Source organism: Larus michahellis, chromosome 10 (assembly GCF_964199755.1).
Source record: "Larus michahellis chromosome 10, bLarMic1.1, whole genome shotgun sequence".
Classification (NCBI taxonomy): Eukaryota; Metazoa; Chordata; class Aves; order Charadriiformes; family Laridae; genus Larus; species Larus michahellis.
In genome coordinates this window covers 24,016,450-24,043,585 of record NC_133905.1, presented here as the reverse complement: position 1 = coordinate 24,043,585, position 27,136 = coordinate 24,016,450, and the positions used below count along the sequence as shown (strand labels likewise).

Below are 27,136 nucleotides of genomic sequence, written 5' to 3'. Positions count from 1 at the left end.
CGGCGCCTTGTCCTGAAAAGGGGGATTTTTGTGCCCCCGCTCTCGCAGCCCCCCACGGAGCATCACGTTTGCGGGGACGGGGTGGGGAAGGGGGGCCCCTGCATCGCTCCCACCGCCAGAAAATCCCCCCCCCCTCCCCGGGGCGGGCGCGGAGGGGGGGGGGAGGGGGGGGGCAGAGCCGCTTTCTTTAAAAAACTCCTTCCTGGCAGCCAGGCGGTACAAAAAAATACTCCCCCAAAAGCTAAAATATTCCCCCCCCCGGCCCCCCGCCGGCCGCCCCGGCCCCGGCCCCGGCCCCGGCGGAGGAAATATTGCAATGCTGCGAGCTGACGTAAGGAGAGGAGAAGGAAAGGGCTACATTTCGGAGTGTTTATGAACAGGCTCGGTACTGTACTGTCACCAGGGGGCACGCAATAGAATGCATTTCGCCAAACATTTTGAATAATAATCATTTAACAACAACAACAACAAAAAAAAAGCCCCAGTCCGGTCGGCGCTCGCGGAGCCGGAGGAACCATGCAGCCAAACTTTGGGAAGCCCTTTATTATTTTCCTGACATTGCTCGCCCGCCCTTGAGGAGCCGTAATTGCATTATCTGATTTTTTTTTTCCCCCCTCTTTTTTTTTTTTTTTTTTTCCTCCCCCCCTTCTTCCCCCCCCCCCCCCCCCTCCCTCTCCTCTCCCTTCTCCCCCCCCTCCCCGTCCCTCTTCGCCATCGCGAACCGGCGGCGGGCGGGAGGGAGCAGCCGCCGGAGCGACCCCGCGGCAGGAGCCGCCGCCAGCCCCGCTCGGCCGGGCGGCCAGCCCTGTTGTGGAGGGAGCTAAACATGGCGACGGTGCCCGTCTATTGCATCTGTAGGCTGCCCTACGACGTAACCCGCTTCATGATCGAGTGCGATGCCTGCAAGGACTGGTTCCACGGCAGGTAACACAAAGAGATCGGGGCCTCCCCCCCCCTTTCGCCGCGGTCCCGCCGCCTTTCGCCGCCGTTTCCCCGGCGGGGAGCGGCGCTGCCGGAGCCGCCGCCGTGTGCAGTTTTCCAACAGGCCTTTTTGGAGAGGAGGAGGAGGAGGAGCCACTCTGCCCCCGTCTCCCGCTCGCTCGCAACCCGTTGTATTTTTTTTGTGTGTGTGTGTGTATGTGTGTGTGTGTTTTGTTTTGTAAATTTTGCTGGATTCCCCGCACAAAGCTCCCCCCCCCCCCCCCCCCGCGCCGGGGCTCCGGTGTCACCGGGCTGGGGGGGGGCCATTGTGCTTTCCTCGGGCAGGGACGGCGGGAGGGGAGGGCTCCCGCCGGCCGGCTGGGCGCTGGCAGGGCGGCGCGGCGGCGGGCTCCCCGGCCGGCATGTTGCGTGTCCCCTCGGCCGCACACCGCTCCCCTCAGCGGGACGGAGCCCGGGGCGGCGGGCAGGGGAGCCGGGAGGGGGGGCCGCGGCGGCGGAAGACGGGGCTCCGCCGCCCTGTCAGCGGGCTCCGGCGCCTGGCGCGGCGGGCCGGGCCGGCCTCCCGGACGGGGAGACAGGGGGGGCTGGGGGGGATTCCGGGCACCCCCCCGCCTCGGCCCTCGGCGGCTCCCCGGGGCGGCGGGAGCGGGGAGGAGCGGGGCGGGGGGCAGCCGGGGTGTTTCCCGGCTGACAGCGCTGCCATCGCCGCGCCAGCCCTGCGGCTTAACCCTTGGCGGGCCGGGCGGCGGGGAGCGCGGCGGGGCCCGGCCCGGCGCCCGCCCTGGCGGAGGGGAGGCGGGCGAGGGGAAGCCCCTCCGCGCCGGGAGAGCGCCTGCCCCGAGGCGGGGAGGGCCGGGCGGGGGAGACCCCGCTCGCCCAGAGCCCGCCCCTCAGCCCGGGCAGGGCACCCCCGCCCCACGGGGGAGGCGGCCGCCGGGGACCCCCGCCGCGCCTCACGCCGGGCTACGGGGCGGCCGCCCCCGACCACCCCCCGGCCGGGGCGGGCCGGCCCTGCCGCCGCCCAGGCGCCCGGGGTTGGGCCCTGCCGTAGCGGCGGCAGCCGCCGGGCGGGGGAAAGCGGCGGGGGAGGGGGAGGCTGAGCGGGGCGGGCCGGGGCGGAGGACTCCTCATTTCGGCTCGTTTCTCTCCAAACCGCCCTCACGGAGCGCCGGTGCGGCAGACAATGGGAGGGTTGGCCGCGCTGGAGTTACGGCGCAACTTCAGGAGCGCGTATTGTTATTTGCCTCCGCTGTGAGAAAGGGGGAAGTTGGTGGCCGGAGAGCCGAGAATATTAAAATTCACAGAATCACCCGGGAAGTCGCTTCAGCTGCGCCCTGCGGGTGCCGGGGGGCGGCGGCGGGGAAGGGGCCGCGCCCCCAGCGGGGGACCGGGGGTCTCTGAGGGGCCTGGGCGAGTCTCTGAGGGATTTCTGCGGGGTCTGTGGGGGTCTCTGGGGGCCGTCAGCCGGGGCAGGCCCACAGAGCAGCCCAGCGGTCATGTTGCGCCCGTGGAGGACGCTCAGGTGGCCGTGAGGGACAGTACCGGGGGTCCCGGCGGCGGAGGGGCCGGTGGAAGGGGAGGACAGCCGTGCCGGCAGGCTTCCCTTTTGTCGGTGTCGGGGAGGAGGGTGATGGAGTGTTAACCGGCTTTGCAGCGATTCTCCCATCAGTGATAAAAGTGTAAAAAGTGAAATTATAAATGCGGTAAATCACCTGGATGAGCGCTTTTTCTGACAGGCATTCAGTAAGGTTAAACTGTAACTCTTTAACCAGCGCCAGTAATTGCCTTGTGAGAGCAGGTGGAGGAGGTGAAGGCAGGAGGTACTGCCTGCTGCCCCTGCGCTTCACAGGTGCCCGGCCAGGCCCTGGTCAGCCGCACGTCTTCCCCAAACCTACCCCTGCCCACAAAAAACCCTGTGAAAGAAACTTCACTGTGACGTTAGGGATGATGTTCCGCTACTGAGTTAAAAAGCTGCATAGAAACGTGAAGCAAAAATACTATTTCCAGTGCCGGTGTTGGCGGTGGGGTGCTGTACACGTGTGGTTCTGGACTCGGGGCTTAGTGGCTGCTCGCTGGCCTGTGTCCATTAGGACTTAGGCACAAATGACAAGGTGGGGGATGATTTAGAGGCTGGAAAGAGACTTCAAGTGTTGGGCACTTGAAACTTGGAAGGCTTAAGAACGCGAAAAAATTAAGATTTTCATGCAAAGTGCCGATAGAGCGGATTCGTGAAAAGCGAAACAGCAGAAGGAATTTAAGCTGCCTGCATATGGTGATGAATTTTGATTAAAACTGATGAAGAGAGATTAGGTGTATCTGATCAAGAAAATGATGGTTTTGTGGACAGCTTGGGGGCAATATCTCATGCATGCACACAGAAAGGTATTTCATTTTGTGGTATAAAGGGACAGAATTGAATTGTATCTCTGTCGCAGGGGTACCGTACCTTTTTTGGTTAGCTCACGGTAGCATCCAGAGGTGGATTTTAAAGTAAAGAAAACTGAGGAGGAGGAGACTTCTCACCACATCAAAACCTAAGATAATTGTTGTGGAGAAGTATGTTGAGTGATTTAGTAGAAAACAGCTTATGTATGTGCCTGCTTGCTTTTCTATGAGCAAAGAAATATTCCACAAAGAAAAATAAAAATCATGTGTCAGTTGTATAAAGTTGTCCTGTCTCCTAGACACGCAAAGCACTGGTAGTGTTCATGTTCATATAGAAATTGTACTGCAACCAAAAATGAGCAAGTGTGCGAAGCTGCACACCGCTAGGGAGGCTTGCCCAGTTTTTTAATCGTTTAATCATACTTATGTCTCTTTCTAACATGACATACAGTATGCATTTCAGGAAAGAAAAGTGTCATTTCTATTTTGGTTTTGTGGAAGCAGATCAGGTGTTTTCGTGCTTCCTTTCTGGCGGTAGTTTCCAAATATTTAAAGAAATGTTTTTTATGGTTTTATTCACGTAGCAGTCAGAGTCTCCCTCGCATCTGAGGTTGGGTAACATCTCTGCGGCGACTTCTGTGGTTTCGATGGTAAATTCATATGATAAAAATATCAAAACGCATGTTAAACTTTTTTAACATTTAATAGGAAGAAAGAGTAAAGAATTTATCATCGTTAGCTCTGTTTCTTTCTTTCTGAAAGCTTTCGGAGGCCCTCTATTACAACTCCCTCTGTTACCCATCATCAGAGACCCTTGGACACTGTTATGAAGTGTGTTGAGCTATGGAGCCACCAGTATGTTCACAGAATGCTGATTGTGACTTCTCGTTAAATTAAGTTTCAGTCATTTGCGTGTTTTCCTGAGCAGCTTGAAACAAGCGGCTTCAAGCTCTGTCTGGAGGGGATGGAGATGATCTTACAGGCAAAAGGAAAATAACCCTGAAGCAGACAGTGGGGTTGTTTGACTCCTCCGTTTGTGAAGGTCGTGCATTCGTTGGGTGTGGGTGTTTGGTCTAACGAAATCTCAAACACCTCAACTGCTTCTAGCCCTTTGCTTTGCTGTAAAAAGCCAACCTTGGTTCTCCGTGCTTTCCTGGCTCCTCCGTTGCTCTGTCATAGTACATCTGTGTTTTGTCCTCACCTCTTGGCTCTCCTGCTGTTGGGGCATCCTGGCGTTGTTCGGTGTGTGACCCAGCAGCGGGGCTGCGGGCAGGAGCAATAGCTGGGGCTGTCGGTGCCCCGCAGCCGTAAAGCCTGTTGGTACAGGAGATGGCTCTTTGTACTCGGGGCGAGCGAGGAGGAGGAGGAGGAGGATAGAGTTGCATCTTGTGCTGATGTATGAAGAAGGTGAGAATCAGGTAGTCACGCTGCTACCTCATCTGGAGGCCTGGCCCGACGAGTGGCTTTGTGCAGGCGGTGCTGCAGGCTGAAGGAGATGCTGTCTGTGCCATGTACTGCGCAGGCTTGCTTTAAATAATGGGGGACAAGGTGGTTCACTGGCTTGGTGGAGCCGTTTGGCCAAAGCACATTACACTCATGCTGCGTGAAGGGCTCTGCCTTCTCCTCTGCTCCTAGGGGATGGTGTCGGTCATGGTGGTTGAGGTCGTCTGTGGTTTAGGAGCTGCCTCTCTCAGGGACACCCTCTGTTCCTCAGCGCCTTTGCTGCAGCTGAGAGGTTGTTACTGGAAACTGCTGAGAGTTGGAAGAAGTCACATTTAACAACAAGTCTCTAAGTATCTCATCTATATGGGAGTGTTCCAGAACCTAATATTCAAGGCAAGGCAAGTCCTTTTGTACAAGTTTGTTCAACTAGAAATCCATATTGGGTTATTTATTATAGCTGTAGGTGAAGGAAGGTAAATTATTTACTTCCTCTGCAGTGGATATTTTCTTATCAGTTCTCATAACATGCACCTGGTGGTGTAGGATGGGATTATACAATCGCTTGCTAAATAAAATAACAAGTATTTTTGTATTTATTTTTCTACCTCATCTATATTTAAAATTTGAAACTGATTGCCCCAGGCATAGCCGGAGCAAGTAACTTAGTAAAATTACAAAAGGTTTAGTTATCTAAAAGTAGTTCATGCAGTTACCGTAGCAGCGGAAAATTATGATGGATGTTAATCAAGGTGCCTCGATGCACAGAGCACACTCCATCCAGGTTAGGAGAAGCACTTGTCTATGATACTGCAAAACTAAAACCCCTGTGTATGGGGTTTATTCTCCTACTGGAGCGTTCATCATTGTCCCTTTTAAAAATAGGTCTAGTTTTGCACGGCAGCGTCTAGTTCCTCTCTTCTACATAGGCTTATCACTGGCTGTGGCCAAATTTGGAAATTTGGGTAAAATTTTAAATGAGGATAATCCTAAAAATACAGTGCTGTTTGCCTTAGTATTATCACAGTGGAGGGAGTGACCGAGGTTAATTGTACTGTGCACAGAATGATTTCCTTTAGTTCGGACAGGAATGAGGTACGTAAGTTTTTCCAATAACCAAATATTTAAGATTATTTCCAGTTTTCCTGAGGAGTTACTCAACATTACAGCCGCAGTTATACTGTCAGATTGACAAGAGCGGCTATCGTGAATGAGCCATGCTAATGCCTACACCGGAATGCTTTCCTGGATGGATGCTCTGTTCCAACAAAAGCAGGAGACCAAATTGTTTAGAAATTATTTTATAGATATGCTGATTATTCTGGATAAAGTGGCAACATGGAGACTTCAGCGGGAATCGTTTGCCTTAGAAGGAAGACAACACAAACAAACCAAAACACTTAGTTTTTTAAAAAATATGAATTGTTAGTGTGGAATACGAAGAAGTTTTGAACTTCAGGTAAAAACTATTAAAATCCTTCTTGTCTTCAGGTTGAAATTGCTGTCATTTTAATCTTCTTTCAGTAACATAGTGTTATTTATTCTGGAAGTTGAAAACTGTTCAGAGAACTTAAGCTTTTTTAATTTCAGATCCATTTTACACCTTTTTTAAAATTCTTTTTAAATGTCCAGGGCTGCATCGAGAGAAACCCATGGCACACTTGTCCCGATACTGATGCTGGGTTGCTTTTTTTTTTTTGCCTTGTACTATGGTGTGAAATGATTAGCTACCTCTGAAACGATCCACATTTTGGCTCCGAAAAGATAAAACGTTATGGATAACAAGCGCAAATCATGTTTAATTAAAAAGGAAGAATTTGAAAAGGGGTACGAACTAACGAGCGCTCCTCAGCACCCGTGGCTGGGCTGCGTTTGGTAAGCAGTCCTGCAAACACCCGGGTGCCTGTTAAGTTCAGTAGCAGTGGGACTGCACCCTTAGCGGGTGCTGGCTTTTAATCAGAAAAGTTAAAGCAACGTCCTTTTTCAGGCAACAAAAAATCAGTTCGGCAAGCAACCAGGGGCTTGGTTACCCGGTGCTTTTTCTTATTGCTGAATAGCTCTGTAATGAAGGAAATGCATAAAAATGTCTTGAAAAAAATGATCAAAGCAGCGTAACTACGGAGGGGGAGAAACTGGTGAAGAGCAAAAGTGTTCTAGAATCGCTATAAGGCTTTCTAAACCCCATCGTCTTCAATATTACTTTAATATATTTTCTTCTTCCTGATCGATATATGTTTTAGGATATATCTATGCAGAAAACAAAGGATATTTTTCTAGCCTGGATGACCGTCTCCGGTGTGGCAGCCTGTGACAGTGCAAGCGTGGGCTTCGGCCGTGGGACAGTTTGTAGGACTGCACAAGGACTCCCAGTAAATCCTTGGTGCCACCACCCGGAGTTTAAAGTCAGCTTGGCTGTGCCCTCCTGAATTTGGGTTACTCTTTTGCACAGCGCTGAGGCCGTGCTGAGGCGTGCTCGGTGCCTGAGCGCTCTGCTGAGCCCGCCAGCCTTTTGTCCGGCGTGAACACAACGTCCTTTCACTGCCAAAAGCAAATGATCTTTTTTGCTCGCAGCTTTATAAGCAAAATTTTATTACACTTCAAAAATACATTCGACTGCGGGGTCACAGCAAATACCCCACTACTGGTGCTATGCTCTTATTACAGTATTATTCTGATGAACAAAACTCCCATCAGCTAATGGCAGTGACTTTCTAGTTGTAATGACTTATTTTCCTGTTCGTTAGAAATTTGAATATCTAAAATATTTCACAGTTCCCGAAAACGTTTTATTAAGTGTGGTTTGTGGCATTGAAAGTATCATTTAAAGGTGCATCGCAGCAGCGCTAGAAGCTTTTTTGTGATAGAGGTGAGCTAACTCCTTGAAATCAACAGGATTTTTTCATAGTAACTGTTTTATGCATCTTATCTGTGGCTGGGAACACCGTAACGTGAGTGTATATTAGAACCTCTTCTACTTGCTGAGCGATAGGAATCCTTTGTAGTAATTCTAGTAAATCTAGTAATTCCTTTCTAGATTTGTATTTGAAAACAGTAAGCCTGCGCACAGTCTATTTTAGGGCATTATGCACAATCTATTTTGGGATGTTACCTAGCTGTTTGTTGCATCTCAATACCTTCCACACAGAATATGTTGGCAATAACAAGGATTTTTAGCAAATTTCACAAAGTCTCTCATGTGAACTCGTTCCTGAGGTGTTTGTCCCCTGCTCCACATAATGGCTGAGAAACTCAACCCCTTCTGAAGAACGCTCTCTGAGGGACAGTGATGTCCCCGGGACCGTGCTCGCTGGGACTGTGGTGTGGTGACAGTGACACTCGCTCTGCTGGAGCTGGTTGTTCTCCAGAGCTGGGATCCCAGCCCAGGGTGCATCCAGGGTGCCGAGGGATGGTTTTCTCACCGTCTTGGAGAGCGCAACCCTCTTTGTGTTGAGCTCGCCTGGCCCTTTGGTAGAGCTGGTGGAAGAGTCTGCCAAGGTGTGAAGAATACCCAGCCAGGAGTCCACGGAGGAATTCCCTCTTTGCTTCTTTGCAGGCACATCCCCAAAAAACGATGGGTGCTGGTCCTTGGATGAGGCCGTGGCTTAGTGACGTGCTTACAGACCCGAGCACCGAGTGCTGCACTGCAGTGCTTACGTGCTTACGGTTGCACAGCTACCTGGCGTGGGTCTCTAATGGGATGTTTGGCAATTTTTAGTATTTTATCCATTAGTTTTAGCAAGTAGTTGAGCAGAAAGCTAACCAATAGTGTATTTTGACAGGGAAAAAAAAATCGGAATCGTAGAAACAAAAATATTTTTAAATTTTGTATTTGCAGTTGTTAATCTGATAATCTAGAGACATGTAAGGGCAACTGCAGTTACAGTTGCCTGTATGTTTTTATTGCATTGCTTGTGGATTTCATTGTGTTTTCCTCTATTAGCAACAAATATACTACATTTACTCTCAGGGAGAGCATTTTTCCTTCAAGTTTTCACCTGGCAGACTGAAAGGCTGTAACAAGTGGGGAAAAAAAAAGTGAGGTATTTCTGCTAGGAGTCATTAGTTGTGATTCTTTGTCAAACCTCCTTTTTTTGCTGTTAACGTCTCAGTGGAAGGTGATAGAAATGTGAAAATTGGCAGGAACACTGTTCCTATGTCATCTGTGCCATTCATTGGTCTGGAAAAGCTGGATTTGATATGGCTAAATTATAATGATTTTAAAAAGCCCTGGTTACGACATACCCGTTATTTAAAAAAATAATCTTCCTGTGCTCCTTTGGCACAGTGACACCATGTCTGCACTCTGTGTGGGCGGCAGAGTGATCTGGGTGACCAGATGATATTTTTGCTTTTCGTGGGAATTGCACATGGAGTACGACGATGATAGTATGCGGTTGTGATTGTTGGTGTGTATAAAAATGCACTCATTAACTGTGAGCCATGTGGATGTGATTTACCCTTTCAGCTCGGACCCACATTGTTGCTGCTGCGGTGCAGAACAGTATCTCATTGTACGTGCCTCGTGCTGGGCACCGCGCAGCCCCCTGCCCTCTGATGCCAGATCCCACAAAGGCTGCAAATGGTTTTCATTATGTTTTTGGATGAACGCAGAATAACGTGGGAGCACACGAAACAGCCAGTGATCATTATTCAGGAATACAATCCCCATAGCCAGCATATAAGCGATATTTAATCCCTTCTATTGAACATCTCACCAAAGTTTCTGGATTGGGGCAGGAGGGGGAAGTGAAGGGGCTTAGACTTCTGTTGCTGTTTGGCCTGTTGAGACAAGGAGAGTGTCTCCTGGATCACCGTGCTATCCATTTGTGATTTTCTTTCTCTCCGTTTGAGATCTCTAAATACCCTTAAATACAATTGCAGCAGTTGCTAAGGAATGTAAAATTAGACTGTATCTAATGTACTTTTAATTTTTTTTAGCTAACGTGCAGTTCATTGGCTGGAATTAATTGGGAGCAGGACCACTTGAACATCTAGCTCCTTACAGACTACGAACTCCTATCCAAGAAATATTTCTTGTGGAATTAAAGAATGCTGTTGTGGTGAGGAATCCTGCCGGATACCTGAATGAATACTAATGGAGTGTTTTTTCCATGGTCACTTCAGAAATCAAAGTCTCTGAAGTACCATCAAAAGTAGCAAGACCCAGAGGATGACCAAATAGCCTAAGGCTATTCCTGCTGTGCATAATCTAGCTAGAAAAGAAGTCTGTAGGCGACCTCTCGGCAGCAGTCTGGGCTTGCTCATTCCTGCCCTTTGTGTATGAAACACTAAAGCTTGTACTCTACATTTAGATGCTGACTAGGGGTTAATCATTCTAAAGACTTGACTAATTTCTGATCTAGAGACAAGGCCTCTTAGTTAAGCTTTACTCTTGAGAGCCATAAAGATGGTAGAGTATGTTAGAGAACATCTGAGAAAGATGACACTGTCCCACATGACATCCTTATCTCTAAATTGGAGAGACATGGATTTGACAGATGAACCATTCGGTGGGTAAGGAGTTGGCTGGATGGTTGTACTCAGTTGCAGTCAATGGCTCAGTGACAAACTGGAAACCAGTGACGAGTGGTGTTCCTCAGGGGTCAGTACTGGGACCGGTGCTGTTTAACATCTTTGTCGGTGACATGGACAGTGGGATTGAGCGCACCCTCAGCAAGTTTGCCAACGACACGAAGCTGTGTGGCACAGTCGACACGCTGGAGGGAAGGGATGCCATCCAGAGAGACCTGGACAGGCTGGAGAGGTGGGCCCGGGCAAACCTCATGAAGTTCAGCAAAGTCAAGTGCAAGGTCCTGCACGCGGGACAGGGCAATCCCAGGCACAAATCCAGGCTGGGTGGAGAATGGCTTGAGAGCAGCCCTGAGGAGAAGGACTTGGGGGTGTTGGTGGACGAGAAGCTCAACATGAGCCGGCAATGCGCGCTTGCAGCCCAGAAAGCCAACCGCATCCTGGGCTGCATCCCCAGCAGCGTGGGCAGCAGGGCAAGGGGGGGATTTAGATGAGATCTGAGGAAGAAATTCTTTGCTGTGAGGGTGGTGAGCCCCTGGCCCAGGCTGCCCAGAGAAGCTGTGGCTGTCCCATCCCTGGAGGGGTTCAAGGCCAGGCTGGACGGGGCTTGGAGCAACCTGGGCTGGTGGGAGGTGTCCCTGCCCAGGGGAACTAGATGATCTTTAAGGTCCCTTCCAAACCAAACCATTCTATGATTCTACGATCAGTCTATGGGATGCCATTTTCTTACCGCTGAATGCGGGACTTTTGTTCTAAAATGGGTGAGTTTAGCTGCTTGAGGAGATCTTGAAACACTCAGGCTTGTTCTGAGAAGAACCTATGAATTTTAATGTCAAATTTAACGTCAAAAATGGTGCTTGAAAGTATTCTGAACTTTTACGTAGATCATCAACCAACTTTTTTTGATCAGAACAAACACATCAACCAAGTGAAAGCATATGTATTCCTGAGGAAAAGTCAACAAATACACTAGAGAGTCATACCAATGATTTATTTTTTCATTATTGGAAATATCACGTGTATTTCCTATCTCAGTTTGCTTATTTTCAGTTTCCAGGTGTTGTTATTTTGTTAGTTGAGTTGAAGAGCCTTCTTTCTCAGTCAGATTTTTCCGTCACCGTTTTGATGTCCTCCTCCTGAGAGAGTCACCTTCTTTAATTGTGAGATTGTTGTTCGTTTGAGTTCTGCTGAGAAGGTAGTGGAACATTTCTTCTACAGTCCAATAAATGTGCTTAATTTTCTAGTTCTGTATAGAGAGTTTCTAATGTTTTACCGTATTTCAGTGAATATTTTTTCATGTGTCTTCCACTCAACAACGAATCGTGTTGGGTTTAGTCACGGCCGTGGTGTGACTGTAGCAGAGCTACAGCCCAAGAGCTGTCAGGGGTTGTCGGCTGTGGGAACAGCTCACGAGCAGTTCTGCAGGAGAGGGTGGTCAGGCTGAGCAGCTATCGTGACTCTAAGGCCATACCCCACTGTCTGTGGTTTTCAGGTGTAAAATACTGTGCTCGTTGGGAAACATTATCTACTGTTACTGCTACAGGGCTTCACGTTCTAAACTCAGTCTGGGTGGTTGTGTTTAAGAGAGGGTAAAACTATATGATGAAACTTCAAAATACAGCAGGGCATTAAATATGCTATAGGAGAATAATCCTTCCCCAGCCTTGCAAAAGGCAAGCTGGAATGGTGAAGGTGAAATGTCTCTCAAATACTTGCTTATTTTATGAGAGTCCTGTGTAAACAATCCTCTAGGTTTTCAAAGAATTATGGGAAATAATGTATTTAACTTCTTTAGAGCCTTGGTTATTCATTCAGCAGCGTGTGTCCTGACGTACCGTGCCTTCTGCCCTGACTTTATCTCCCAGTTTACGCTTTATAAACAATATCAGAAATAGGAGTTTTTTCATCCACAGCTGCATCTCACCCTGCAGTATTATTCACAGTCCCCTGCAGTTTTACTCCCACGTCTTCAGGTGATCCGAGATCACTAAGGACATCCCTGTATTCATCGAAACATGACCGTTCCTTCCACGGCACCTGTAGCTTCTTTGCCTATACCGTCTTCGGACCGTCTCTGTGTGTTCTGTAGAATTGCAGAGCATAAAGATGCTCTGGATTTAAAGTTGCTGTGTAAATTCTTATAGTCAGAACTCTGCGTTAAATACTTGACATTTATATTTTTGGACATAGTGGTTAAACACAGAGATTAATACAGAGGACAGAGATGGACTGCAAGCTTTCATTACTGGCTTTGCTCCTCCTTTCCTCACGTGTTTTTGTCAAGTCATTTAACCTCTCTCTGGCTGGGTTTGGTGTAACTCTCTCATGCATGCACATTAATTAACACATTAATATTTTACATGTGATACGTAGCATAATGAAGAAAATGAATAGCTTATCTGTAGAAGAGGGAGTGAAAGTTGTTCTGGGAGACAGAGTGAGAGGAGGAGCGGGAGGGTCCGGTAGCCGTGCCGTGGTCCGTGTCAGATGGATTTCCCATCCCGAGGGCTGCCTGAGCCCTTCAGCCGCCTCCGCCTCCGAATTTGCTGTTCAGGCGTCCCCTCCGCTCCCTTCCTGCCCGGCGCTGGGCGGCAAATCTGCGCCAGCGACCTTTGCAGCACTGCTGCTGGGTGGGAGCCCAGCAAACTTGCAATTGCTGGAGTCTTCCCCTGTTGTTTGGTGCCTTAAAGACAATTATTTCTTTATGGCAGGACGTGTGTCTTGAACATACTGCGCTCCAGTGCAGCTTGGCAGTGGTGTGGCCTAGCAGATAGGTGACAATCCGCTGTGAATTTTCTGTCAGAATATTTAGCTCTCGTTATGTGTGCTATTTGAATCAACAAATCTGGGGACAAGTTGCGGTTTCTGGGATGCTGCTGTCAGAAATGCGGGCAATGTCATTTGCTCACTCTTCTGGAGTTTTTTTGGGTTTCGTTTTGGGTTTCGTTTTTTTCTCAGCAAAAGTTGCCTGATTTTACTTCTGGCGTAACTGGGAGGTTTGGGTTTGTTCAGCTGTGTTTTCCTCCTGCGTGCTCACTGCTCACGGGAACTGAGAAGAAATTTGTGGGCTGGTTCGCAGGTGATGTGCAGTGATTTTATTCTTATTATTTTGCAGCTGAATGCGGTCCATTGTCCTTGTTGGATACCGTGGATATTAATACAAAGTAGATGTTTGTGTTTCAGATTCACTTTTGATGTTTGCAAACTGTATCCTGTGGGGAGTAGGTAAGAAAATCGGTGCCCCCAGGGGGGTTATGGTAGCCCTCCAGACAACCCATGAGTTCAAACGTGCAGTGCGGCTGTGAGGAAACGGTGTAAAGCTCAGTCCTGCGCCAGTGCGTTACTGGCAGAGTGCTCCGGTCCCGCTCACAAACTGGGGCTGCTCTTAACTCTCACCAGCTGCCCACAGCAGCCGAGGACGGCTTGAGTGCTGGGAGATGGCAACTGTGTGTGCCTCGCTGGGGGGGCCCTGGAGTGGTCCTGGGGGGAAGATGCTCTCGCTGCCTGTTCAGGGGCCACCACGGGCACGGCTCGGAGCTGGGCAGGGGGCAGGAGGGGGACTGGGGCAGAACAAGCAGCCTGGGGAGAGAAACAAAGCTGTCACACTGTGTGTATAGCTCATCTGCAAGGTGACTGCTGGGCTGCTCACTGGCTCTCCAACTACTTAAGTCTCACATATAATTTCTATCACTTTTTATAACACTGCTAGATTTCTCCATTTTTTAAAAAATTTTGAAATTTCTGAAATTTTGGGCAGGATCTGTTGATCTGCTGGAGGGTCGGAAGGCTCTACAGAGGGATCTGCACAGGCTGGATGGATGGGCCGAGGCCAATGGTGTGAGGTTCAGCAAGGCCAAGTGCCGGGTCCTGTACTTGGGTCACCAGAACCCCATGCAGCGTTACAGGCTTGGGGCAGAGCGTGCTGACCGAAAAGGCCTTGGGGGCGTTGGTCGACAGCAGCTGAATATGAGCCAGCAGTGTGCCCAGGTGGCCAAGGAGGCCAGCATCATCCTGGCCTGTGTCAGGAACAGCGTGGCCAGTAGGATTAGGGAAGTGATGGTCCCCCTGTGCTGGGCACTGGTGAGGCCCCACCTCGACGGCTGTGTCCAGTTTTGGGCCCCTCACCACAGGGAAGACGCTGAGGTGCTGGAGCGTGTCCAGAGAAGGGCAACGGAGCTGGTGAGGGGTCTGGAGCACAAGTCCTGTGAGGAGCGGCTGAGGGAGCTGGGGGTGTTCAGCCTGGAGAAAAGGAGGCCGAGGGGAGACCTTCTCGCTCTCTGCAACCCCCTGAAAGGAGGGGGTAGCCAGAGGGGGTCGGTCTCTTCTCCCAAGGAACAGGCAACGGGACAAGAGGAAACGGCCTCACGTTGCGCCAGGGGAGGTTTAGGATGGATATTAGGAAACATTTCTTCACCGAAATGGTTGTCAAACACTGGAAGAGGCTGCCCAGGGCAGTGGTGGTGTCACCATCCCTGGAGGGATTTAAAAGCCGGGCAGACGTGGTGCTGAGGGACGTGGGTTAGTGGTGGGTTTGGCAGTGTCGGGTTGATGGTTGGACTTGATGGTCCCTTCCAACCTGGACAATTCTATGATTCTATGAAATTAAGTCATTGCTAAAATTAAATTCAATACTATTTGAAAAGTACTCAAAGGGCTGGTGTAAGCAGTAGTTGGAGCTGTTCCCTTGTGCTTCCAAAATAAAGAACCGTAGGAAATGTTCAGTTCAACCTATCAGTTGCAATCAGAGATGTTTTTACCCATTATGTTAAAGAAATGACAAGCCAAGCCCATGCCTTTTCCTGGGAAGCTTCCCTCAGGGAGGGGCTGACACTTTTTTTTGGTCTGGTTGTTTTTTTTGTTTGCCTGGGGCTTTCTTTTTTAGGAGGCAGAGTCCTCATTTTATGCTTTGGTAAAAGGAATTTTTTCGCAGATACTAAGTACTTGCTACAAATGCTATTCAGAATGATTTTTTCTGCATTTTCATGGTGAGAGAGTCGGGGAATGGTGTTAGGAAGAAACGGAGGCTTCGAGGAGGTGTTTCTGAACAGCGCTTAAACTGAGTTTAGCAGCGAGCGGGAGCATGTTGTGTTTTCCGAGCCCATCTGAGCGCCGACAGTCGGAATCTAAACCCGCTGGCTGCTGCTGCTCCTGCTTTTTCTTCAGTCTTTCTGAATGTTGTTTTTCTGGGTGTTCTCGAAGCTGGGAAGTTCTGCTCGAAGCAAAACTGTTTGCTTGAAATGCAGAGCAGGGCGGGCAGCGCTCAAGGCAGGGGAAATCCATGCCCTGGCCGCTGCCTTCCCACCAAAGCCCGCAGCAAAACCTCTGTGAGAGCCGCAGGCTCCGTCCCATCTCTGGCTCATGCCACACGTCTTCAAGGGGACAGAAATTTCACTGAAAATGTCACAGCCATGTGCAGAGCGATGGAGTATCGCAGGGGAAAGCCAGCCTGTGTAGATGCGAAGCGTTCGCTCTTTAGGTAAGGTTTTCCCTTCGAGGAGAGCAAGGCTGAACTCTTAAATTTTGTGTTGGTAAGCCACAAGCAGGGAAACAATATTAACACTTCATGTCGTGTTTGTAAAAAGGCGTAAAAACTTTCTGGAGAAAAAGAGAAAATTTATTACTTCCCATATAATAACTTAGGTACCTTTAGAAATAAGTGCCGTCGGTTACAGTTTGCATCTTCCTGCTCTTTTTATGTATGAGATCCAATAAATGTACTGTCTTATACATGCAACATAATTTTTAAATTGTAATTTTTAAATTATAATTTTAAAGCATAATGTTAAACATAAATATGTTAATTGTGCTTAGGAATATGTATCAGAATGAAAACAATACTTCATCTAAGGCTTTGCAGAAGCCCAGCTGAGTCTCAGTACCATGCGCTGAGCGCCGTCGTCTGAAAGAGCCAGAGGCTCCAGGTGTATGAACAATCAAAGCCATTCACTGTCTTTTATCGAGACGTTTAATCCACGTCTCAAAATGTAACGTGATTACATTTTTTTACAATTCTTTGGTAAATGGAAATCTGCTTCATAAAGTGTCTGCAGTAAGTGTTTGTCGATTCGCAGACGTCTGAATCAGCCGAAGCAAACAGCAGTTTCCAGCAGCATAACATTACACCCGTAACAATGGGCAATCTCAGAGCACATTCACTTCCTAATGACACCCAATGTTGCTACGTACTTTAGGTTCTGTTACCGCTCCTCTGCCGTTCAAAATAATGTGTTATTAAGGAATATTTAGTGCTTCCCATGTCAGTTTGGACCAAATTAGTTGCAAAAATGTGAAGTTAGCGGCTCCTAACCCATTTGGAGTCGTTTAAAAATAGACTAAAAATTACAGGAGAGTGCGACGTGTGTTTCCTGTTGGAAACAAGTGAATGTCTCTATAATTATTCCACCAGTAATGGAACCATATGAAAGTTAAGGAAATTAGTTTTCTTAAGTTACTTTGAATGTTGCTGCTTGTATTTGATTTCACACTTACTTTTTAAACTTTGAAACGTTCTGCGCTTTTAAACAACACGAAGCCACATAAAAGATGTGATAAGGGGAGAGAAGAAAAGCGTCCTCTTAAGTGCATCTGGTTTGACTGCCAGCGTAAGACCATTGTGGCCCATGGCTGCAATCTAATAGCCACTTTTCGAAGCTTCTCTTTCACCTTCCGCTCAGACTACAGAAATATTACAAGATTGTATCTGTCCTGGCTGGCCAAGCCAGGCTTTTGCAGCAATGTCAAAAAGGTAGCGAACAAAGAGATTAAAAAAAAAAAAAAAAAAAAGACATAGGAGTAAATTGGCACCTGGGGAATGAGGAGTAGGAAGTTTCTATTTTAAGAGTTGCTCAGAGCTTCATTGAGATACTGTTTTGTCTGCCCATTTCGGCTGAATTGAAGTTGGTGGTTTGTTTTGTTTTGTTTTGTTTTGTTTTTTTTTAACTAGGGAAATGTGAAAGGTGTAACTAGGGAAGTGCTGGTGGCAGCCAGTGCTGGGAGCGGTGGCCTTGGCTGCTAGGCAGGTCTGCTGCTGCAGCCCCGGGCCGTGTCTGCCACCCAGGGCAGGGTGCCACGTGTTTCCCAGAAAAGGAGCTGGGAATATGGTTCCATTTAAAACGCTTGGTTAAATCGAATTCTGGTACTTATGGAGTTCATGAGTTCTTCCACGTGCTCAGAGGAGGTTTGGGTCTGTCGGGTGTCTTGCCCAGAACATTGAACGCCTCTGTCTGTTGCCTGCTGTTTCTTTAGTTCCACTTAACATTTCAGTTTAGGCAAACTTACCTTACGGAGCATTTGCGTGTTGCTCTGGGAGCATGGCTGAACTTCAGCTTTACACTTTCACAAGCGTGCGGTATTGCCCTGCTTCCATACGAGCGGCTACGAGACCAGCAATTCCTTCTGGTTTGTGGTTAGAGCGTCGCGTGCTAAATGGTTTTGTAAATCCCACCGCCACGTGTCCCCCTAGGTTAAGGTGAGCGTGAACCTCTCTTCCCTCCCTGGGGAATGGAAATCCCGATGGCTGCAGTCATGGCTGCAGTCAAGCCGTGTTTCTCACATGGGTAAGCTCCACTTCACCTTCGTGCCATGAGAGCAATGCTGTGTGTGCGCTGAGTCAGGCTCTGAGAGCTCATCCTGAAATAGAGCTTAAAACAACAGTTTTGTAAAATGCAATGTTAACTTGTAGCGAATTCATTTTCTAGGAATCACTTATCAAATCCCCGAGAGCTTGCACTGCTGCAGTGCCTGATGGACTGCTGGTTTCTGCAAGGCACGATGTCTTTGGATGAGATGCTGTTGTGAAAGCTCTAACCAACAACTTACCGCAGCGCGTGTTGATACGGTGTGTAGGAATGTGCTCTGAGATTGCTGATTAGCAACGATAAACCCCAAACAGTGCAGTACACCGACGGAATACGCTCAGTAGCGGTGCCTCAGTCAACAGAGGTTCTTGCTGAAGTCAAGAGGGAGGAGAGGGGCCCCAGGACCAAGCCCCAGTGACTGATCCATTATCATCAACCCGTTAGGTCATGCAGCCTGTGAAAGTGCGATCAGCCGGTGAAGTGTGTACCTTCAGGGTTGAATTACCAGGTGAAGTATATCAGGGACATAAAGGACACGTCTTCATTTTATACCAGCCCAATGATTAATCTGAATGCCTGATCCTACAGAAAAACCTGTGTGGTGTGTGCCTCTGGATAGTACCAATACTACTGCCAGGTTCTTCTTTCTAAACGTGCAACTTTGTTTTTTTCCCTCTACACGTGTGGTATCTGTCGTACCGCATGCTATCTGCTGTATCAGAGGAGAAGATGTACCATCTCTATGATGGCTGTCTTCTGTCTTCAGCAGAAGACGGAACGTCGTGCGGGCAGAAGGATCCCAGATAGTCGCCCCGGGTCAGTTTTGTGGAGGTCAGTCAGCTGGAGTTGCAGAGAACCGCACGGGGAAGACGTGCAGAGCGCGGCACGGGTGTACGTGTACACGTGTAAAGCCAATTTACCATCCTGAAATAGGAATAAAACGTGATAAAGCTGCAATTAGATCGCTTGATATTTGGTGTTAATCTTTTGAAAAATGCATGTGCAGCGCTCAAAGCTAATGAAGGAAAGAGACATGAGCAGGTTACGCAGCTCAACAACGGAAATAGTCAAGAATGGTTTGGGGGGTTCTGTTAGTAATTTCTCGTTCTTAAATTGCGTTGTCGACGGTTTTAATGTAATAAGTTCTTCAGAAATGTGACAGTGCAAATCATTCCCTTTCCTCCTTCCCTCCGTGGTGTAGCAGCGGTTCATTGCTGGAGCTTCCCCTGTGAGCAGCGCGGTCGGCTCACAGTGTTTGCCATGCAGAACAGAGCACGAAGGGGTAATGCCACTGTACTGTCACGACTCCCTGTGTTTATAAAGATAGAGATATATATATATATATAAAAACCATGGAAGTGGTACTATGGATGAAAATGACAAACCAGCCAAATGTGTATTTTTTGTGAGATCTTAGCATAACAATTCCTATGCAAATTGCAATTATGAGTTACCTCAGATTTGAAAAGAAGTTTATAAATGGACATCTCGATTAAAGCAAACCAAACACATGCAGTACTCACAATTGTATTTATGCATATTTTGGTACAAGTGGTTATTGTTGTACAAAGTTAATGATGTTGCCTGGGGCTTTGTTGCTGTTCAGTTCATTTGTAGCGTGTTTATTTGCATTTATCTGTAGTTCAGTCATATACATATATCGCACGTCTCCAGCGTGCTCTTGCGGTACGTGTAGCTTTGTGTGTGACGTGCAGAATGGCCATATGCTTGGGCGGTGGGTGGGTGGTTAGGAGGACTGTGTCAAACTCTTACCTTTCTAAAATAGTAGTTTTCTCTGCATAGAACAGCGCAGGGCGGCTGCTGGAGAAATGCGCATTTGTCCACCTGTGGAAAGAGCAGCTGGCCTGGTGGAGGTGTGTTGCGTGAAAGGGGCAAAGCGGTTTTGGCAGAAGATAAACCCCCTCGCGTTCTAACCCTCCTCACCAAGGTGGGAGTCTTGGTGCGGCTGGGTTTAAGTTCTGAGTGATGCCCAATCCAGCACTATCAGTCCTATCGCATTTAATATGTATTAAACTGTTACAATTTGGATGCACTAACAGTGGATTGCGCCTTCAGTCTAGTCGTGCTCCTGAACTAGCACGGCCTGTCTCGAGTCTTTGGTCGCGTTCAGTGAGAAACCGAAACGACCGGCTACTTAAGCAGCGCAGTTTATTTAAACAACAGATGTAGAGGTTCTTTAGGATTGCCGGTGATAAATACACTGTCTGCAAAGCACGTGCAAATGAAGATATTGTTAAGTATACAAACGTGCGACAAAGTTATAAACGATACAGCCTGGCTATAAATGTAGGACAGAGATTCTCTAGAGAAATTTCTAAGTTCCCCGAGGAAACACTCGGTATAATCTAAGTCTTACCCAAAGGCGTCCCTATGGGGGGGAAGAAAGGCCCAGCGCGTCGACTGGTCCCAGACGTCACTGATGGAGTTCTCCCGACTTGTTCGCGATGGTGTCTTCCCCGATATCCCCCCTCTCTCGGGCTATTTTTATTCTATTTTTTTATCTTCAAAGTGGAGTTTGAGTGACTTTAGTCATTATTATGATTGGTGTACTCAAGGAGGAGTGGTCGCACCGTGGGGGCGGGTAGCCTCCGGGATGGAGGTGTGTTTTGGTACATTGTAATGAGCAAAGTTCGCAGAAAGGACAGCATTTCATCAACATTTGACAAAATGTTGGCTCGGGTAGCGTGTAGGCCACTTACCTGTTCCGTAGTACCATCTTGTCCCCATATCTGCTATTCGTCACAAGGGAAGGCCACGGAACAATCGCGTTGGTTCCATCCCTCGTGTAGTTTCGCAAACAACCTTGTACAGGGGATCGCAGATGTGGCATTCTTCGTGTGCCAGCTGCGGCTGTGTTCTACCTCAGAAGCCTCTCGATTTTATGACTTCCCTTAATGTGCGAACAGTGCTGTACTTTTGTATTCTTGGCCAATTTAGTAATTATTCCACATGGTGTTAGCAAAGTGAAGTGGTCCCCTTTCTGGGGTTGGGTTTGTGCACAAATGCTTGTGAAAGCAGCATCTTGGCAAGGAAGAAGTGTTTTCTGAGCCTTGGAGGGGTTTCTTGGGCGGGCAGAGCAGCTGTGACAGTCGTCAGTTGTTTTATTTTAAAGTATTTATGTAGCCTCAGTAACTGAAGTACTGAGACTTGATGGACCTCCCATGTAGACGTTTAATCCAGAAGATGGTATACCAGTGCAACTCCAGCATTACAATTACTCGCACGTGGCTGCGTATAAATGAGCCGTCAGACGGTGTACAGGAAGGCAAAGGCATCGCTGGTAGTTTCAGTGAGCTTAAAACCATCTGATTCAAATGTATTCCCCCCTCTTTCAGAGCTTGGTTGTTTGCAAACCCGTCTTTACCGATATAAGTGCAGATGTGTCTGTCCAGGTTGAAATCCAAACCCATTTTGTTCTCTGTGCGCAGGAGAATGGACGCAGATGGCTCCAGCCGACTTCGGTGCAGCTGAGCCCATGGCCATCAGCTGAAGGTGTGCTCCGCGTGTCTGTCAAAGGGAACGAGCGTTTAGAGCAGAGAGAGAATGCAAGTTTTTCCCTGCAAACAGTTGGATTGGTTTGTCTAAACTTTCTGTTAAGTTCTCTTGGTCTTCAGGTTGCAACATGAACTTGCTCTCAAGCAGCCGTATCAGAGGGCTGACGGCGCGGATGTGCGTGAGGAGGGGACAGAGGGGCTTACACACAGGTCTCTTGCGCGCTGCTGAAAGGACAGGAGTGTAAAATAGCTTTTGCACGTGGTAATTGTCTTGTTAATAATTCTGACGAACTTGGTTTGCTTAACGTACATTGGTTTTGTGAATAAACAGCACTGGGTTATGGTTCAGTGTTTTGGCTGGCGAATGTCTTAATGTATATTTTTCTGATTTTTTTTCTGGAGTTTGCCTTTAAATTCATGTTGGTCTCTTAATCACTAGGCAGAGCTGATCAACTGGAAATTTTCCTGCTGTTTACCAAAGCGAGCAAGTTACTTTGAGACACATCACAGAGTACTGATGGAAACCTTCCAGCCACCCTGGTTGCCCACATCCCGCTGGGATCTAATGCCCGCCCGTCCTGGCAGCGTGTCAGGCAAAAGCTGAGTAAAACCGGCATCTCTCAACGCCGGCGTGTGAGGTGTCCCGGTTGTTCTCAGCCAGCTGAGCCCCGCCGTGCTCAGGTTTAGAGCTGGTATGGTGGCGGTGCGTGGGAATAGTGGTGTTCCCCAGGGGTCAGTCCTCTTGAATCAGTGACCTGGATGAGGGCACAGAGTGCACCCTCAGCAAGTTTGGCGATGACACAAAGCTCGGGGGGGTGGCTGACACACCAGAAGGCCGTGCCACCATCCAGAGAGACCTGGACAGGCTGGAGAGTTGGGCGGAGAGAAACCTTATGAAATTCAACCAGGGCAAGTGCAGGGTGCTGCACCTGGGGAGGAATAACCCCCTGCACCAGGACAGGTTGGGGGTGACCTGCTGGAGAGCAGCTCGGTGGAAAGAGACCTGGGAGTCCTGGGGGACAACAGGGTGACCATGAGCCAGCAATGTGCCCTTGTGGCCAAGAAGGCCAATGGCATCCTGGGGAGCATCAAGAAGAGTGTGGCCAGCAGGTGGAGGGAGGTCATCCTCCCCCTCTGCTCTGCCCTGGGGAGGCCACGTCTGGAGCACTGTGTCCAGTTCTGGGCTCCCCGGGTCAAGAGGGACAGGGAACTGCTGGAGAGGGGACAGCAAAGGGCTACCAAGATGCTGAGGGGACTGGAACACCTCTCTGATGAAGAAAGGCTGAGGGATTTGGGTCTTTTTAGTCTGGAAAGAAGACGACTGAGGGGGGACCTTATCAACGCTTATAAATACTGAAAGGGGGGGTGTCAGGAGGATGGGGCCAGGCTCTTTTCAGTGGTGCCTGGGGACAGGACAAGGGGTAACGGGCACAAACTTGAGCATGGGAAGTTCCACCTAAACCTGAGGAGGAACTTCTTTGCTGTGAGGGTGGCAGAGCCCTGGCACAGGCTGCCCAGAGAGGTGGTGGAGTCTCCGTCTCTGGAGACATCCCAACCCCGCCTGGACGCGTTCCTGTGCCACCTGCTCTGGCTGACCCTGCTCTGGCAGGGGGTTGGGCGGGATCATCTCCAAAGGTGCCTTCCAACCCTATGATTCTATGATTCTATGAATGGCGTTGCTCCCAGCGTTACAGCTTTTGGAGGACAAGCTACAAAATGAAAAATTACTGAGGGATCTACCAGATTGCAGATGTGAGTTTATAATAGGCCAGCGTTACAGATATGTCAGTAGGTTGTGGGTATTGCATGGCTGGTTTTGCCCTGGGGACAGGGCACAGTTGCAGTAGTGTTTGCAGTAACGTTCCTGTTGTAAGGAGAAACAAAATGACGGGGTCGTGGCAAAACTGCAGCTGATTTGTAAGGTTTTTACATAATGGTTTATTTCCTGATATTTATGTGCTTATTTTCAAAAGTTAATTCCTAGAATCAGAGGGCAAGAAACAAGGAATACTTTTTACAGGGTGGTACTTAAATAGTTTTCTGTGGCAGTGCTGCGTTACCGGGGCAGTGAGTGAGTTCAGCTGGCTCAACTGACCCCAGCTCCCTCTCCTCGGTTCTTGCTACCAGCCCAGCTTTTGGTGTCCCTTCTGCCTCGTGTCCTTGAGGCAACTTCGGGGCTCTCCCGGGAAGGTGACCTGCCTAGTCAGCTACTCACGAGGTGGCATCCCTGGTACAGGTGTTTTTCGTCTGCGAATGCCGGGGACGGCGTTGGAAGCCTGAGGCTGAAGTCGGGTGTCTGCTGCTGGGCTGGGCCGGTGCCTTCCAGGTCTCGCTCAGATGGGTCGGCCGTGGTAGTCTGTGGGGTCTCGTGTACATCCATCGTGGACGCGTGATGTGAGACAGTGACCTGCCTGTGGGGTCTCAAGAAAACTAAACAGCGTGGTTTTTCTGATTTTTGGGTCTCTGACTTTCAGCTTTGGACAATACGCTTGTCGCTGGCATGTACCAGTTCTATGTAGGCCACTTAGCAGTATGATGCTGGCAGAGATTTTGATCGTGCGGTAACTTTAGATTGCCGTGATCTAGCAACTTCCTTGATTTCTGTTTGATTGATTTCCTTTTTTCCAAGATACAGAATATTTCATTTATACGACATTACTGGTTTGTTTTTGCTGAGGAGCGAAAGGCACTTGCTAATAATAGACACTTTTCTAAACCAGTTTATGCGCATGACAGACGTGTACTCACACAGAAGGTGTCACGTTAATGAAAACAAACGAAGGCCAAATCGCAGCGCTTCTTTGTAGAGAACACTTTATGCTGGTTTTGTTACGTGGCTGTAATACAAGACTCTTTTGACGGTAACTTTCTTATGGGCTGCAGCGTGGAGCTTTTTATGGAGCATTGGTAAATAGTAGAGGTGAGTCGTCAAGTGAGGAAGAAGAAGTGCCGAGACGCTAATATCACGGAATGTTGTTGATCATACAATGAAAGAAGGGTGCATTTTTTTGCCCAAGACAATTCCCTTACCTCCCCCCTTCTGCACAGGGCAGAATTTAGGCTATGGTTTCCCACGTGTGCGTGAAAATGAGTACACTGCTATCGTTTTTTGTTTACTGTCGCACTTGACTCTCAGGATCCGTTAGAGAACCGGCTTCATCACTTGATTATTTGCAGCTGATAAATGATGATTTGTTTGATCAACCCGGCACGTAATTTTGTGCAGAAGTTTTGAAGTGTGCGTGGAGATAGGCGGGGGATTGTAGCTCTCTGGAGAGTTGCCTGCGTAGCCCGGTAGCGAGCTGGGAGCCTGGGGGAGGAGGGGTAAAGGACAGTTTTATGCGTTGAGTCCACTTTTTGATTTAGTGCCACTAAAATGAAGGAGTTTAAATCCAGACTGAGCCCCAGGACTAGTACTCAGCTTGCAAGCGCGCTTTACTCGTGTGAAGCTCTCTGTGACTTCGGTGGCAAAACTTCAGTATTTACCCTATTTTTTTGATCTCAGCCATCAAGAAATTTAGCGTGAGGAGTTACTCTGCTGACAAGAGGCTTCTGTTAGGAGTATCCTGGGAGGATGACAGGTTTGAAGCCTGTAAGGTGAACGTCAGGCTAGTCTGTGCGGTGAACTGGTGACAAGCTACGTACTCCGTTGAAGAGTGCGAAGACGCTGCTTTCCTCGGGACAAAGCAGAAGGGGTTAGCTGTCTTTTGAAATGGCTGCTGTTGCGCGAAATGACCTGTCCTCGGATGACGCCCAGTCTCCTCTTCTCCATGCGCAATCGAAACACTCTTCAGATTCCAGGCCAAAATGCTCTACTTCAAGCATATTTACCCTCTCAAAAGTATTTTCTTGAGCGACTGCCCGTGTGACTTTCTGCTCTGTCATTCTTGGGAGCTGGGTTGTTTCTGCTCAGCCTCAGCACGTGTGGCAGGCTGGGGTTTCAAGTCTTGCATTGCAGAGATCCCTGCTTTCTGCTGATTGTAGGTCACAACTGAGGAATCTCTACTGAAGTGTGAGAAGAGCTTTATGAGACCCTACAAATGTACGTACTGTTTACGTTTTACAGTCTTGCATCTAGTCTTCACCTGAGATTGAGGTCTGTTGTGCTAAGTGTTGCTTGAGGCTGGAAGAGGGTCTCTCCTCAACAATGCCTGTCATCTGTAAGACAGAACCAAAACAGATGATGTAACATCATTTTATGAAAATGACTTATGCACGTTAATGCAGATATCCATAGTGCCTGGCCATTTCAGTGCGGATGAGACCATTTTTCTCTTCCATAGTGTTGTTTTCCTCTTTCCATGTTTGCTGGAAGAGTATATGCATCACCGCGGCCAACAGGAGCCACTTGGTCAGTGTGTAGGAGACAAAGGCAAAAATGTTTTGGTTTTATATACATAGAGATGACAAAACCTAGATTCAGCCAGTGTGTGCCACCATGTCTGTAAACAAGTAGGCTGGGCCTATTTAGAAAAAGAATTATTTGTGTTGACATAGGAGGCACAACTTGATGCTTGCAGAAATAAACAGAAAGACTTCGATGCTTTCAGAGATTCCAGACTGGGAGAACATTTCCATCCCGTGGGATGCTCGTGGGCAAGCATTAAGCTCTTTTACCTGAACAAACTGAAATATGCTGCAGAGACACACGAGGGAATCCAGTTTCTTACCGCTTTAATCCTAGGTCTCCCAGTGCTTGGTGGCTTCTCTAAGGGCTGGACTGGAAGGGACAAATTTGAGTGGAGGAGACCCATCCTTGTGTTACGGTTTTGGAAGCTGATTTAGTGGTTGTGAAGATGGCAAGTTTGATTGGTAAAGGGTATATTTCACTATCATTTCTGTCTTTAGCACACAGGGAAGCTTACCGAGAACAAATACATTTGCAGAGATTTCAGCCTTTTTTCACTATTAGAGGTACAAGCATGCGTGGGGTTTTCACGCTATGTTCCTCTGTGTTGCTTCGTGTAAATTTTAAAGGATGTGAAAAGTTGCATCTGGGAACATTTATGGAGAGCGATCACATTAGGTGTTCATTCTGTTGCTGATCTGTGGGCCCATTATCTAAAACTTTAGGTAATACCGACCTATTTATTGTAGTGAAAAATTCCTACTGATCTAATGGAGTTTGGATCAGGCCACCTTTGCAGATTTAAAAGGTAGTTCCGATTTTCCTTACTGGTGCCTGTCATGTTGCTGTTACTGAGGTTATTGCAGCTGTCTCTTGACTGCTGGCTCAAGAGACCTACGTGGGCCCCGGCGCGGAGGCGATGCTGCATGGGTCGCAGAGCTGAGTGCCGCCAGGATGGAGAGAAGTTTTGGGGAAGGGACCATGTGCTGCATCTGGAGCGGGCGTGCAGAGGGAAGTAGGAGGTGTGCAGCCCACTCGCGTTAATTTGCTTTTGAATTCTTCTACCGAGCGCCAAAAGTGGTCTGTTTGGGTATATATTTTGAATACAATACCCTCTTCATATTTCGTAACAGAGGAGCTTAGGTGCTGTCACGCTGAGTCAAACGGTCTTGGCCGGTGTCTGTTTTGCGGTCATTAGCTAACACCTGGCACATCAGTTGAAGATGAAATGGAAACCGTATGTGAAGAACAGAAGGTAACTGGTGAAAGGAGCGGGGGGAGAAAGCAAGCAACAGAGAAAAAACACGTGTGCATACCCGTTCTTTTTTCACACCTGCAGGCTATCGGCTCACGCCTTAAAGCGGGGAGCTTCGTGGCCCTCATCAACACCTTTTGTTGCA

At 48.5% G+C, this 27,136-nt stretch overlaps 1 protein-coding gene across 4 annotated transcripts in view; it reads left to right on the top strand.

Annotated features, from left to right (window-relative positions):
- Positions 1-334: 334 nt before the first annotated feature.
- The window catches only part of PHF2 (PHD finger protein 2), a 90,811-nt gene continuing 64,009 nt past the window's right edge, over positions 335-27,136 (top strand). For all 4 annotated transcript variants that reach the window (XM_074602597.1, XM_074602596.1, XM_074602599.1 and 1 more), the window contains exon 1: positions 335-924. In XM_074602597.1, coding sequence (XP_074458698.1) covers positions 827-924 — 98 coding nt within the window. In that variant the 5' untranslated portion in view covers positions 335-826. The remainder of the gene's footprint in view (positions 925-27,136) is intronic.